General features: G+C 39.1%; 2 protein-coding genes across 4 annotated transcripts in view; both read right to left on the bottom strand.

Annotated features, from left to right (window-relative positions):
- The window catches only part of PDCL (phosducin like), an 8,068-nt gene extending 5,023 nt beyond the window's left edge, over positions 1-3,045 (bottom strand). The window contains exons 1-2 of one of the 2 annotated variants that reach the window (XM_006917939.3): positions 2,895-3,045; positions 1,324-1,500 (exon numbers count right to left, since the gene is read on the bottom strand). In XM_006917939.3, the coding sequence (XP_006918001.1) occupies positions 1,324-1,495 (172 nt within the window). In that variant the 5' untranslated portion in view covers positions 1,496-1,500; positions 2,895-3,045. Of the gene's footprint in view, positions 1-1,323; positions 1,505-2,893 lie in introns of both variants that reach the window. The other variant, XM_015594219.2, reaches the window with a different exon arrangement.
- A 7,334-nt stretch (positions 3,046-10,379) lies between these two features.
- RC3H2 (ring finger and CCCH-type domains 2) overlaps positions 10,380-15,395 on the bottom strand; it is a 35,566-nt gene continuing 30,550 nt past the window's right edge. For both annotated transcript variants that reach the window (XM_025051103.1, XM_025051105.1), the window contains exon 20: positions 10,380-13,356. In XM_025051103.1, coding sequence (XP_024906871.1) covers positions 13,311-13,356 — 46 coding nt within the window. In that variant the 3' untranslated portion in view covers positions 10,380-13,310. The remainder of the gene's footprint in view (positions 13,357-15,395) is intronic.

Here is a 15,395-nt window from a genome sequence, read left to right on the forward strand (position 1 = left end):
AATGGTGTGTTTCAGCCTCGTTCCTAGAGAGGATACATGAAGCAAAGATGCTGCTGACGCACACAGGCAGCACATAACATGATTGAGAAATAAACCTTTGTTGTCACAAGCCACTGAGATGTGAAGGTCTTCTGTTACCACAGAAAAAGATAATAAAAATCTCTATAAAGAAAACTTTAAAATGCTACCAAGAAACACAGAGAAAGACCTGAATAAATGGAAAGGCAATACCGTATTCCTGACTAGGAAGACCCAACATCACACAAAGGTGTCAGTTATCTCTAAATTAATCTATATATTTAATGCAGTCCCAATGAAAATCTGTAATTGCACATATGCGTATATGCTCTTAAAATTGCTTTGGAAAAATAAGAAAGCAAAAGTTAGGAAAAAAATGACACAGAAGAGTACTGAGGAGAAACTAGCCCTACTAGATACTAAAACATGTAACAGCACAATAATTAAAAACAGTGTGATAAAGTACAGTAAAAGAGAAATCAATCGGTGAATAGATATATAAGTGTAGAAAAGATGAAATCATAAAAATACTAAGAAAACACATGGGAGAGCTTTTTTAAAATCCCGAAGTAAAAAAAGGCCTTTTAAGTAAGAAACAAAATTAAGAAACTATAAAATAATGCTTTTAAGTACATAATAATAAAATTTTTTTGCCAGAAAAAGAAAATAAAGTAAAAGACAATCAACAAATTGGTAGAAATGTTTACAACTCATACCATAGATTAATTCCCTTAATATATAGTTCCCTAAGAAGAAAAAGACCAACCACCCAATTTAAAAATGAGCAAAGGATACGAAAATATCTCCTAAAGTTATGAAAAGAAGCTCCATGTCACTCTTAAAAAGAGAAAATAAAACTACAGTGAGTTACTATTTGTCGTCCCTGGCTAAGATCAAAAAATAAGATAACAGTAGAAGGGCGAGTGTACGGAGAAAGATCGTATCTCTGGTTAAACGATAAAACAGTGCCACCTCAACTTCACAGCAATTTGAAATTACTAAAATGTAAAAATGCCATTTCTAGGAATTTATACTACCAGTATACTCATACCTACGATTTATGTGTACCAAACAACTACTAATTTGAGAAGCTGGATTCACACCCAGGCCAGTCTGTTCCTTACAATGTTGCTATGCATGCATAGGTGTACTGTGCAGCGGAATGGCTAGAAACATGCAGCGAAATAACAGCTCTAGGTTATCTCTGCAAGTGGGACTAGAATTAGAAGCAATCAGACTGCCAACTGATACCTATTTAATGGACATTTTTTAAACCTGTTCCCGGAGCTCAGGGATTTCCAGTACCTGTGTTAACTGAGATGCCTTCGCCTGCCAACTCCGCATCTGCAGGTATTGAACTGCCAGCCAGGGCACCCCTGCCTCTGTCCTTGTCCTCGTGGTCGCTGTCCTCATCCTCACTGCTGCTGTAATAGTACTGCAGCTTTTCTCCCAGCAACTTATCATCCAAGGTCGTCATGGTGCCTGGGAGAGGGGAATATATCAGGCTCTTCTGCTGGTCTGAATCAGACAGACTCGAATCACTTGTGCTGAGATCCTACTATTTACAGGACCCTAAAAGTGATTTCTTTTTCATAAGCAGGATCTCAACAAATCCATAGGATGACTCTGTGTGATAGGGTTAATCATGCTCTTTTTGCAGAAGGTAAAATTGAGGCTCAGGTAAGGGAAGTATCTTTGCCATACTTTACAGCAAATTGTGGAGCTGGGGTCGGACCCCACAGATACTTGACTACAAAAGACGGAACATGTCACTGTCTTCTGAATAAGGGATACTGTCCTACTGCGAGGGCTTGGAGGAATATACTTATTGACTGGAGGTTTTATCTACACATATGTTTAGGTTTTCCTATCGACTAAGACTGCTGTTAATGAAAAAAGTGGGTAAGAATCCTCAAGAAAAACTCCAAAAGGAAGCATCAAGAGAAAGATTCTGAGTCACGAAGTCAGTCACTTGTCTGTCTCTTGCCTTGAACCCAGTCAGTACACTGAGAGTTTGGATGGATGGGCTTTGAAGGCCTACCAACCTTGGTTAAAAGAAGAGCCCAAGACTAGATTTTACTGATTCCAAGAGTTTAAACAACACGGTTAGAGCCAGGATTCTGCATCGGAAGCAGTCTGGGGCATTTGGGGAGAGAATCACAGCGTAGGCCCTCACAGGTCTGCTTGCGGATCCAGCAGGGATGGTGAAAACTAGCATGAAAACTAGCACTCCTTCCACTAAGCCTGGCAATACCATGCTTCCTTCATCAAAGACTTATCACCAGGCCTATTACACTTCGTTACAAAGTGACTCTCCTACTGGGCAGGGAGCTCTAGAAAGCAGGGACCTCCAATGCCCAGCACCAGGCCTCTGAACAATTTGTTAAGTCCATATGGAGACAGCCTGGATCGATGGAGGAATGCGGGGAGCCCGGGAGTCAAGTGCACAGCGGGGTGCACAGAAGGCAGGGTTAACTGAGAGAAAAGCGCAGGTACCAGAAGGGGTAGCAGAATGAAACTTATATATGCGTGGACGGGCCAGGGCGATGCACTGCGGGCAGAGCGCGACTGGGTGGGGTAGTGCTTAGTGAGGGCGGGGCCAGCGGAGCAGCTCCCGGAGGAGGCGGGCCCACCGAGGGGAGGTGAGGAAGGGGCCAAAGGAAGCGGGGCGGCGAGATAGCGGGGTGCAAACAACTTTTGTGAGACAGGCCAGTGGTGGTGGAGGCAGCAGAGGAGGCGAGGTGGGAAAATCGGCGGAGATGCCGGAGGTCGAGGGGGCGCGCGGACAGAGCAGGCTCCCCGACTACCCGTATTCCACCACCTCCCACCCGTGTTCCCTGCCCGCCGCTTCTTCCCCGCTGAACTCAACGCTTTACCTAGCTCGGTCCGGATCCCTTCGGGCTGGCAGCTCTGGGAACTTAGGAAGAAAGGGAGCGCTCTGTAGGAGGAAAAGAAGTGGGTCGGCGCCTGGAGCCCGAGGAGAGGAGCCGCTGGAGTCCCGACTGCGCGGACCAATGAGACAACCTTCCTGCGTCAGGGTAGACAGACGCTGTCCAATTGGAGTAGGGCTCTCCAGGTGGCCGAGGGAGCGGCTACGGGTCCCATTTTGGGACAAAATACCTCGACAATAGTATTACACTCTATTCGCTTTGTTTTTTATAGACTTTGAACGAAAAGCTACGTGATATATGACCGGCTTTGAGCAACGAAAAAACTTAGTTACTTTTGAAGTTTCCGAAACCGTTCCGCACGTATTATATCACTTCTAGTAAGACAGCATCAGAGACACTAAGTACTTTAACAAAGAACGCACAGCCCTTAGATTAAAATTAGAAACACCAACAAAAATGCCAGGTCCATGGTAACTAAACGCATTGTGAAATCCTAAATTGGATCCTAGAACAGAAACAGACATGAATGGGACAACTGACGAAATTTGAATAAGGTCTGTTTAATAGTAATATTGTATCAATTGTTTTAATAATTGTACTACGGTTCTGTAAGATGTTAACCTTTGGGAGTTCTGGGTAAGGAGGATGGGGGAACTCTATACTATTTTTGCGACTTTTTAAAGACCTAAAATAATTTCAAATTCTGAGTTCTTATTGAGAACTCAGAATACATAACCATAAAGTAACTCCTAGAAAGCTTAGTGTAAATTGAATCATCCAAAATATACTAAAACAATTACTCTGTTTAATATTAGGTTCTTAATTTAAGGGAGTGATTCTTAAGTTGGGGTTCTAAGACCACCTGAAATTGTCTGCAAATTTGTATATGTGCATATTTTTCTGAGTCTCTGTTCAGGCTATCAAGAGTCAGAACCCCCATCCCCTTACCCCGCTCCCTCGCCATCTCCCAAAATTTAAGGACAATTCATCATATGGTGACTTTCTATATTTTTTTTCGCATGGACAGCCGACTTGAATATGCTTGTGATCTACTTTAAGTGACAAACCAGCACCCAGCAATGGTGCCTCTGCATAGGAGAGTCTCCCTAAGTATTTGTTAAATAAATACTAGTTGAACACTTTGCTTTTAATTGTTTTTACTCACATCATCCTGAAGAAGGGGTCTTCTTCACTCATGATGGTTTCTTTCTTTTTTTTTTTAATTAATTTGTTTTTATGGCAACATTGGTTAACGAAATCCAACAAGCTTCAGCTGTACACTTTGACAGCAAAGTATATATATATTTACACTGTGTTCACCTCCCGTAGTTAGGTTTCTTTCTGTCACCACATATTTGACCCCTTTTACCCCATCTACTACCCATGGTGGTTTCTTGTCCTTCAAAATTCACTTTTAAGGTTGCAATCCACAAGGGGGTCATCAGTACTGCCCAACAATCCTAGTATCTCCTCCGGGTCTTCTCCCACTCTCCAGGAGAAGCAATTCATATCTCTTCTCTCAGATCTTGAACACCCCTTCCCCTCTCCTAGCTCAGCTTATGACCTTGATGCCTATTTCACCTGAAAAATAGAAGCAACCAAAAGAGACTTGCACTTGAGTCTACCCTCAGTATACCAACAACTCCCCCTGATCTGTACCTATTAAGTGAATCACTGGTGCGGTGGATCCCACTCCTCCAGCCTTGTAAAGGACTCATCTCCTGTAGCAACTCGTCTCTCTCTCCCATGCATATCCAGGCTTACTTTCTCCAGCCTATTAATGTTTTCCTAGTTCTTATCTCTAAAAAAAAAAATCCTCAGATACCATTCTCCACCATTCAGATTGCTAATGAGCAAAAAAGTTTCATATCAGTGAGACTGTGGGGAATACATTGCTGGTAAGAATGTAAAGAGATACAGATCTTACAGGTGGCAATTGAGAAATATCAATCAATACTACAAAAACATATATCTTTAAGCAATTCCACTACTGGAAGTTCATCCTATAGATACACTTGCATGAATACATTTAGTTTTTTTTAAAAAAGCAAAGTGGAGAACATTATGTATCTGTTTCCTTTCTTTTGCATTAAAAATACAAATATTATTTGCTTATATGTGCATAAAGAAAATCATTGAAAATATAAGAAAAAGTTACTTTGAACAGCAGCTGAATAGAGTGGGAGACTTTTTATATATACTTTTGTATGTTAATTTTTAATCATCTGGAAGTATTACCTATTCTGTTCCCAAAATATTGATCTGTAACTTTGTTTTGTAATGACATTATCAGGTTTTAGTACCAGGGTTATATTAGTCTAATAAAACTAGTTAAGAGGTTCCTCTCTCCATTTTCTGAGTTTCTGTGAAAATTGGTGTTATTTTTCCCTTAAGTGTATAATAGAATTCATCTGGGCCCAGAGTTTTCTTTGCGGAAAGGTTTTCATAATGAATTCAATTTATTTTGTAGGTAGAAGGCTATTGTAGGCAGCTTCTAAAATGGATCCTGTGCCAATACATTTATTGCCTCTCAGCTCCCAATTCACTCTTCTTGCTTTTTGCAATAATGGATAGAATTCCTTTAAGTTTCTGTACTTTGCAATGAGCAAAGCTTTGCAATGATAAGCTTTCTCAGGAGAGGGCACTGGAGGGGCAGTGGCCGATGGTATGGCTATAAAGAATCCAGTGGAGCTCTTCCCCAGCCATTTGGTGCAGCGTACGTGTTGCCTTGATGACCTTGCAACCTCAGTCTGGCTCAACAATAATTTTCCCATGACCCTCTCTCAACAGTGAAATCGGTGCCCTGAAGGCCTCCTGCCTACATTGGCACCCAAAGGCGACCTGTCTGCTCTGGTACCAGTTCCCTCCACAGGGTCTTGTGCAGCTCACCCGTGGCCCAGAGATTTGCTTTCTGCTGGCCAGCAACCAGTACCACCTGGGGCAAACCAGCAGACTTTTCTGCTGAAGTAGGCTAAACTTCACCTTCTTCAATGAGATCTGAACTCCAGTCTTGTAAGGGGGCCCCTTTCCAAGTTTGTCCTTCCTTAGGTACTCACTCTAAGCCATAGGAGACCATATGGAATTTCTTTTCGTCTTACAGTCACTCATTTATTAGATGTGAATAATAACTATCAAATAATTTCTTAGTTATTTAATGATTAATAATTTAACAATTCTTTATATTAAACGTTCCCTGTATAATCCACTACATGGTTTCTTGCTCCCAACTGGAGATAAAAAGTCACTAGGTCCAGTTACACACAGGCACAGATACCAGGAGGCAGGGGCTTGGGGAGCTCTATCAGTCCTTGAGTATGAGCTGGATCTAGTGACTTGCTTCTAAGGAATAAAGACAAAAATTATGGGATGTTGCTTCTTAGATTAGGTTATAAAAGATTGTGAGTTCTTTGTAGCTCTCGCCCTTCTTCTCTCTCTCTACCCCCCACATCCCCCCCACCACCTCCCCCTCTCCTTCTCCATCTCTCCTAGGTCCCCAGTTCCCCTCAGTCTCAGGCTCTTCTTGCTTGCTGCTCGGATAAGCCAGGCTACCATGTTGATTGTGAGCTGCCCTTCAGGTGGCTCATGTGGCAAGGAACTGAGGGCAGCCTTCAGCCAACAAAAACTGAGGCCTTCATTCTGACACTCCGGGAGGAACTGAATCCTGCCATCAGGGATGTGAGCTTGGAAGCAGATCCCTCCCCAGAAGAGCTGTTGAGATGACTGCAGTGCCAGCCAGCACCTAGACTGCAGCCTGTGGGAGACCTAAGTCATATGCAGATTCCCTGACGTACGGAAAGTGAGAGATAGCAAATGTTGTTAAGTCACTAAGTTGTGGGGTAATTTGTTATGTGACAATAGATAACTAATACAAGAGTTACTTCAATTTCCTTATCTGTTTTGGTAAGTCATATTTTTTAAGAATTTGTCCATTTTTAAGACCTTATAGTCTATTCATTTCCTTCAGAAGCAGACAAAGTACACCAATTTATGTGCTCAAAAAATATATCAGAAACGGGAAAACTTATGTCCACACAAAAATATGTATACAGATGTTCACAGCGGCTTTATTTGTAATAGCCGAAAATTCGAAACAACCCAAATGTTCTTCGATGGGTGAATGTTTAAACAAAATATGGTACATCCACACCATGGTATACTGCTCAGCAAAACAGAGTAACAAACTATTAATATATGCAACAATTTGGATGGATCTCAAGGGAATTATACTGAGTAAGAAAAGGCAATCTCAAAAGGTTACAGTCTGTATGACTTTATTTATATAATATTCTCATAATGACAAAATTATAGAGACCACATCAGTGGTTGCCAAAGGGATTAGGGATGGGAGAATGGGGTTAAGGGAGGAGAAGGATGTGAATATAAAGGGGTAGCACAAAGCATCGTTGAGGTGATGGAACAATTCTGTTATCTTTTTTTTTTCAGTTGTTATCTTGATAGTGGTGGTTCCACAAATCTACTTGTGATAAAATTGCATGGAAGTACATACACATACATACCCACAGTTCTGCGCACACACACAGTGCATTTGAAGCCAGTGAAATCTGAATAAGGTCTGTAGATTGTTACTAATGGCAATTTCTCATTTTTGATATTGTTATAGTTATGTGAGATGCTACCATTGGGGAGGTTGCATGAAGGATACGTGGGTCCTCACAGTATTATCTTTGCAACTTCCTGTGACTGTGTAATTATTTCAGAATATAAAGTTTAAAAAAAGACTTCAGTTGATCTCATCCAGTCTCGGGTTAAATACCCATCGTAAATAGCACTCCCATCCCATTACTCTCCATCCAATTCTGAGGTTGGCTTTTGAGTGAAGACCTGAGAGAGTGAGAGATCTAGCCATGAAGGTATCCGCTGGGGGGAGGGGAAACCCTCTATCCTTAAAGAATAGCAAATGTAAAGGCTCTGCAGCGGGAACATTCCTGGTGTGGTGGTGAAGCCCTGAGCAGCCAGTGGGATGGGGCAACGATTAATGACAAGACTGGCTTTCACTCTTGGTGATGTGAGCAGCATTTGGAGGGGCCTGAACACAGGAGTGAAACAAGCACTTTAATGAGATCACACTTTGGCTGCTGTGGTGGGACTATGATGAAGGGAGGCAAGTGCAGGAGCAGGGAGAACAGGAAGCCATCACAATTCAGGTGAGAGAATTGTGGCTTGAATCTAGGTGATGAGAAGTGGTAAAATTCCGAATGTACTTTGAAGCTAGGTAGAACTGACAGAACTTACTGCCGGACTAGGTGTATGAGTAGTCAAGGAGGAAGTAATTGAAATGGGGAGGACTGGAGATGCCATTTAGGAAGTGGGGGAATACCAGCTCAGATTCGGACATGTTAAATTTATTAGAGATCCCAAAGGAGATGCTCAGTAGACTGTCCCTATCTAGAATTACCACTCCCACCTTACGAAATCTCATCATCTGGTTGCATCATATTTATTCTGGTTATATTACTCCTCATGATCTAAATTCACCTTTTATTTTCTTGTCTATCCCTCCAAATTTCACGAAGTTACAGACTAGTTCACTCCTATATTCCTGTGACCTAGTGCATAGATTTAAAAAATTTTTGTTGAATGAGTCTCTGAAAACTATATGGACCTGAACATTTGACAATGCATGTTTTTAATGCCCCTGGGTGAAGACAGGCCAGAACCCCTTTATTCATAATGGCAGTGGTTTCCAAACTTTTGTGCGCCTTGGAAGCATGTGGAGAGCTTCAAAAGTACTGATGCCTTGGTTCCACCCCCTAGAGATTGTGATTTAATCGGTCTGGAGTGCGAGCTGAGCTATGAGATTTTTAAAAGATCCTTAGGTGATTGTAATGTGCAGGGAAATCTGGAACCACTGCACTGTGAAGTTTTTGATTATTAAAAAAAAAAAAATTGTAGTCGTCACATGATAATTATTTCAAGAGCTATTAACAATAAAGGAAATAAAATCTTCATGGAATTTAAGTTTCCTCTCCTTTGTTTGGATCAACTATCCATGGTTGTTCTTCCTGATCTCAATGGTCACTCCAAGGCTTATACAACATAACATGTTTCACAAATATGTCTGTTCTCAGCAAAGAGGTCTGGGATTCTAAGTCAAACTTAATCCACGACAACGTGTAGTTGTCTAACGTACTCCTTCTACAACCAATCCTGTCAATTGCTCTCTCCTACTTCCCAAATTCGTCTCTTTTCCTCCACCCTCGCTTCTGCCACACTCTAAACACTTACATTGTTGACCTACCATCTGGCTTTATCTCACACTACTGCCAAAGTGATCTAAAACCCCCAATCTTCCACACTATCTAATTTCCAAGACTCCCTAATAGTGTCTTTAGTATGGTGTTCAATGTCCTTCACAGAGGTCCCTACCTACCTCATCTAGCTGTGTGACCTTGGGTAAATTCTCTAAGGACTCTGCCTCAGTTTTCTTATCTGTAAAGTGGTGACAATAATGGTCCTAGATTGTAATATACCTACAGCACTGTGTCTGGAATGTATTAAGTGCTCTAAGAGGTCAGGGTAAGCTATTCCTTAACATTCCTTCCATTGTGACATTTTCTAATTTTGAGGTCTCCGGCAAGTTAGTGCCTCAAATATAACGCAGGGATCATAGAATCCACAGAGAAAGGCTGTTAGGACAGAGTGGGATTTCATGAAGGTAGAGTAGGTACTCAATCAGGGTGTTTCTCCCCCTCACCTCTGCTTGGTGAAATATTGCTCAGCCTACAAAGTCTAGCCTGAGGTCATTTTTCAAGGCACCACCTCTGGCTCACCACCAGCACCATCTGCCCCATAATTTCCATTTTGGAGTTTCCATACACCCTACAGTGGAACATAGCTCACTGAGTTGGTTATTCAAATGTGTTTTTCCCTGTTCTGTACAGTGAGCCTCTAGAGAAAAGGGCTCATATTTCATTAACTTTTAACCTTAATGACCAGCACAGACAGGGGCTTAAAATATATCAGCTGAGTGAAATAGTGAAACTACACAAGGCCCAATGAAAATAGTGAAACTACTCAAGGCCCAATGAAAATAGTGTCCAGATCTACCCATGCCATTCTCTCTCTGTTCATATGGTTTCCACAGAACTGTCCTCACATTTCTATAATACACTGCTTTGTATTAGTTATGGGTATTTGTCCTATTTTCTCCACTAAGAGAAATACTGTTGAGTTCAATACTGTGAACTGCTAGCATTGTCTTTGCCCTCATCTCCCATACAGAAAGTACTCTATACTGAATGAATAAAGTGACTGATCAAATTGAGAAATATTGCAACCTCTTTGGCCTATTCACTTCCTTCAGATCGTTCCCACTGATGTATACATGAGCCAGGTGATTATTTAAATCTCGAAGAGTGTCTGGTAGCTTTATTAAGCCAAAAAATATACCAAGGAAATCAAGTTAACTAAAATGCACCATAAACTTAATATTGACACTAAACAAACAACTTTCAAGGTGGACAAATAATTTTATTTTGTGCATGCAAATACATGTCAAGTACTGCAAACTTTTTCCATCAATTTTCTCTCAAACACTGAAAATCATGATGCTCTATTCTGTGAACAGCCAAAGCTAATATCTCTTCACTTCAGTGCTACGGTAAAAACACACAGAATTCACTCTTCGCTATTCACTATCATCACAACCCTCATTGTTCCATCTCTGCCCTCCCCCCATATACAGGCCTTTATAAGTCCTAGCCTTCCCCCATTTAATCCTATTCCTATAGCACAAAGGGAAACATTACGATTTGGAAATTCAAATTGAAATAAATGGAATAGAATTTATTCCCATATATATTCCCCATTTCATTGTACAGAATTATTTTAAATTATAGTTTTAAATAGAAGCTGAGTATATGCCTTAAAAATGAGCATTAAATCCATCTTAGAGATGGTGCCTGCTTTTTACATGATGGGTGTACACCATCTTTAATTTCATTTACATTTCAATCGAACAATAGATTTGCAAAGAAAATGTCTAATACAGACGTAAAAATATTCACACTAGAGCTTCACAATCGGTTGTACAATTGACAAACAGGCCTCTTTTCCCAAACTTTCCAGCTAAGCAAATTTATAAAATGTAATCGATGCAACAAGAAAAACATTTCTCTTTCACTTCCAGGGAAAAGAATATGCAATAAACAGTATAAATGCAAACAGCAGTCGCTGCAAGCTAACCACGATACTCCCAAGTGGCTGTACAGTGGATATGTGCAGTACAAATAAAAGCCACATGTGTTGTATCACAACTACAGTATAATTGTTTGCCCAGCTAAGAGAATGCATGCACTTCCATGCCTTGGGTTATAAAGTGAGGCCTAATTCTTGACAGATTGATGGAATATATGCAAATGACCTTGGCTTTTGGCAGTACTAAGTGCAGCCAGTGTCTATGTTCCACTGGTTTGAGGATATTTTTTAAATTTTACTTAAAAAAAAAAAATAAAAACTGCCAATTTTGGACCTGGGGGAATAACTGCTCTTGGAGTAAAAGTAAGACTCCACATAAGTGTGGGGTGTTCTGATCAGTGGCCTTGACCTCTTGTATTCCCTTGCCAGCAAAGGGATACAAAGAAACTGCTAGTATAAAGGAGTAACTAGCAAATTTATTCAATTTATCCAGAAAATGGGATACTCCTTGAGCATGTTCATTTTTGTTCTGCTAGCAGAAGGGGTTCTTATGTAGAAGGAGTTACAGTAAGTGATCCCATTGACACTCTTCATTCACTAAAACACAAGAAAAGTTCTTCCAGTTAACTAATCCATAGTTGCAATGCAACTTTTCCCTTTAATGGTTAGTTACCAATACTGGTGACATCTCCTCAGAAAATGACTCAAAGAAGCTAAGGAAGAAATATTCAGATTCAAAGTTAAACTCACATGCTGAACCTGATCATTGCAAATCCACCCATTAACAAGACAACCATGGGCTTTAACATGTAAAATGCAAAGGCAAGCTAGATGGTTATTAAAAGTGTTTTCAAATGCTTAAATGATCCCATTTTAAATTCCTACAAATTGCTATGCATCCTGTAATTTTCTCAAGGCAGCATATAAAATTGGGATGTGCTTATAACTTAGCATCAACTTGAAATTTGAATGAACGTGACTAGAGATCCATACATATGGAAAATTTCAGTCCTAGTATAGGAGGTTTCTTTTACTATTCTCTTGTGAGAGTAAACAGATACTAGGAAAAAAATCAGTGCCACTGGCCCAATGAAGTACCTTCTCTTGAAAATTACAATGCACAACTTTCATGCATGACACTGGTTTATCAGATGGCATTAAAAGTTTAAGTCATGGCAAAAAAGGCAAGGGAAACTGCTTTGTTCAGGTACCAACTAGATGAAATACATATGTAGCTTTCTCAGAATTTATAAAATGAAATGAGACCACAAAAGGACTACTGACGTTACATTCACAGTATCTGAATGAGGCACATGGACTTCAGAATGGGGCTTAGAAACTGAAAAACAAAACACAAAAACTGAAAAACAACAACAACAAAACAAACAGACAACATTTCCCACTTTGCAGACCTCAGGCTACTTTTTTCCTAATTAGAGCACAGGCAACATATGCAGTTTAGTTACCAATGTTACAAATTTCCTCTCCTATTGTTTTATATCCTTTGATTTCAAACATATGTATATTACATCTTGGTAAAAAAAAGTCAAATGACACGGAAGGCCCCCAATTTTAAGAAGTCACATCCTAGGTCTGATCTGTGATTTTTTTCCTCTGAGACATCAGTAGGTACCATTCTGAAGAAGGGTCAGGTAAAATGCTCTGTCTTCTAAACTGGCAGAGAACCAATGTCTTTACCTCACATTAACCCCATCATGAGAAACAGAAAATGGCTACTACATAAAGAATGCAACACAGAATAATCCCAACACAGAAACGATTCCTATGTTGTTAGTGAGAAAGAGAGTAAGTTTTTAAGAACAGGGAGTATTGTTTTATGGGATCACCTGCTGCAAGACAAGCATTATTTTAATATAAATGTTGAGACATACCAATAAGGTTGGCAGGTATATACATACACTGATGCAAATGTAATTTCACTGGACAAGTAGGCAAACACCTAAGCAGTTTATCCCAACTCCCTCCAGCAGAGCACAACCAAGTTTCAAAATCTCAATTTTAAAATTAAAAAGATAAGGTTAAATACACAAGATCAATTTATGTAGTATATATTCACCCTCAGAACGTGCTGAAGATGTTTTGCGTAGTTCTGTTGCACAGAGGGTTCTTTCCCTGAGGGCACATAAGGAGCTCTCCAACTGTTAATAGGTCTCTATTTTGTAACAAAATAGCAATTTTTAAATCTTAAAAAAAAATACATTACCTTCAACATGGAAGATCTCACTATTTAAATATCCATGAAATAGACATTATGGTTTGCATATCCTTTCTGGAAATACAAACAGCAAATAAAGTACATTGGAAGCATTTCGAATGTAGTGAGGTGTATTTATAGAAAGGTTCTGGTATAAATTATGTAACAATCATGTTCCTGTAACAATCCCAGGCTAATTTATAATGTCAGAAATAAGTTAATGTAACATGGTTTAAAAACTCTTGTTCCTATTCATTTCAGGTTACAGAGTGAAATAAATAAAATGTCTTTGTAGGGACAGGGAGCACTGGCCATGGCGAAAAGGTACAGTACTAACCGAAGGAAACTAAGTCAAGGCTACTGTGCTGTTATGTTACAAACAAACATCTTCATACATCTGAGTATTAAATAAATGTGTAAGATCTTCCATACTGACACCAGAATATCAAAACTACCCCTTTGTTTCAGGTATATTTACAACTTATCAGTCACCTTATGAGCATGTTCATTAAGACAGGTATCAAACACCAGTATTTACTCATTCTGATCAAGAAATTTCAGGGAAATGCCAACCCTCCCGCCCCTGGAAATGTGCACAAAACTTTTTATCAAAATCTTATCTGATACAATGCTGTGGTTTTGTAAAACAACTAAATAGCTCAGACGACCAATAACATGATCCTGTTTAAGCATCTTGCTAGCAGGAAAAGCCCTTACATACAGTACACCTGGTGAAAGATCAGCTTGGCTTAAAATATTCCAGTACAATTTTCAGAGTAAACAACTTCACAGAAGTTAATTAAAAAAAAAATAATAAAAGTCAAACTAATCTTAAAGAAACGGGGAAAAAAACAAAGAGACAAACTATAGGTAAGATCACCAGGAAGGAATGCCCAGCTTTTGGTTTCAAATGTTGACTGAAATTTAGGTTTCAATAAAATACTTCCAACGAATCTGGGGCATGGTTGGTTGAACATAATGCATACTTTCAGATGCCAAGTCAAAACACTTTTCAGTCACATTTTAGCAGGGCAGAAATTATTCATGTTTTTAAGTATGAATAAAGGTTAGCCAATGTTCTATTATTACATGGTTCATAGTCTTATCAACCTAACAGTCATAAAAAAGGGAAAATTAAACCCCAACATGAAGTTAACAATAAACAATATTTAACCAAGATAATGCAATGAACATCCAAAATAATTAGTTTAAATTAAAAACCCAGCAATACCATCTTGTTAGTCAGTGCAAACACTACATACAGGGTTTTCTCAAGAAAGCTGAAAGCACCTGATTCTTTTGCCAAGTCATCAGATTCAATAATGTACAGGCTTAAATCTGCATTTTAAAAAACTGCCATTACATTAGTGCATAATTTATCAAAATTGTAAAAACGATTCTGCATAACTTAGGAGAATTTAATATCTAGTACATCAGCTGAAAGACTTAGGCACTTGGTTATATATTTAATTACTTACTTCAACAAGTAGCCTCTGTATAAATATTAACAAAGCAGAAACTATTCTTGAAAAATGGAAAATTAAAAAAATTTAAATGCTACAGATAAAAGCACTGCACCACACTCCTACATATAATGCAGTAAAGAAAGCTAGTCAATAACCCTGCAAAATTCTATGGTAAGAACATCTAACTCCACTCTTCAAAGTTAAAAAAAAAAAAATTAAAAAAAAAAAATTAAAAAAAAATTCCATGCAAAGTCCCATGAAAAAGATAAATAAAGCAGCTGGAATGAGATGGAAATTTCTCTTAGTGAAACATAAAATAGAAATAAATAAGTTAATTAAGTCTACTTTCACTAGATGTATCATTGTAGGATCCTGCTAGTTTAATAACTGAGTTGTTAATTTTCTATAGAAGCCATTTAAAATAGGAAATGGCTCAGTTACTGCACCGGATTGCTACAAACTCATAAAAAGCTGCTTGAAGCTTAAGTTAAATGTCCAAATTCCAATCACTTCTGGAAAGTGAACGTGTTACCCTAGTAAAGTAAATTTTCTTTTTTTTTCCATAATGCTAATGCAAGAGGGCTTGAAGTATCAAAGAGTCCACAGGAAATGGATGCCCCCAGTAATATCTTTTTTTTAAAAAAAATA

The sequence above is a fragment of the Pteropus alecto genome, unplaced genomic scaffold (genome assembly GCF_000325575.1).
Source record: "Pteropus alecto unplaced genomic scaffold, ASM32557v1 scaffold67, whole genome shotgun sequence".
Taxonomy (NCBI): Eukaryota; Metazoa; Chordata; class Mammalia; order Chiroptera; family Pteropodidae; genus Pteropus; species Pteropus alecto.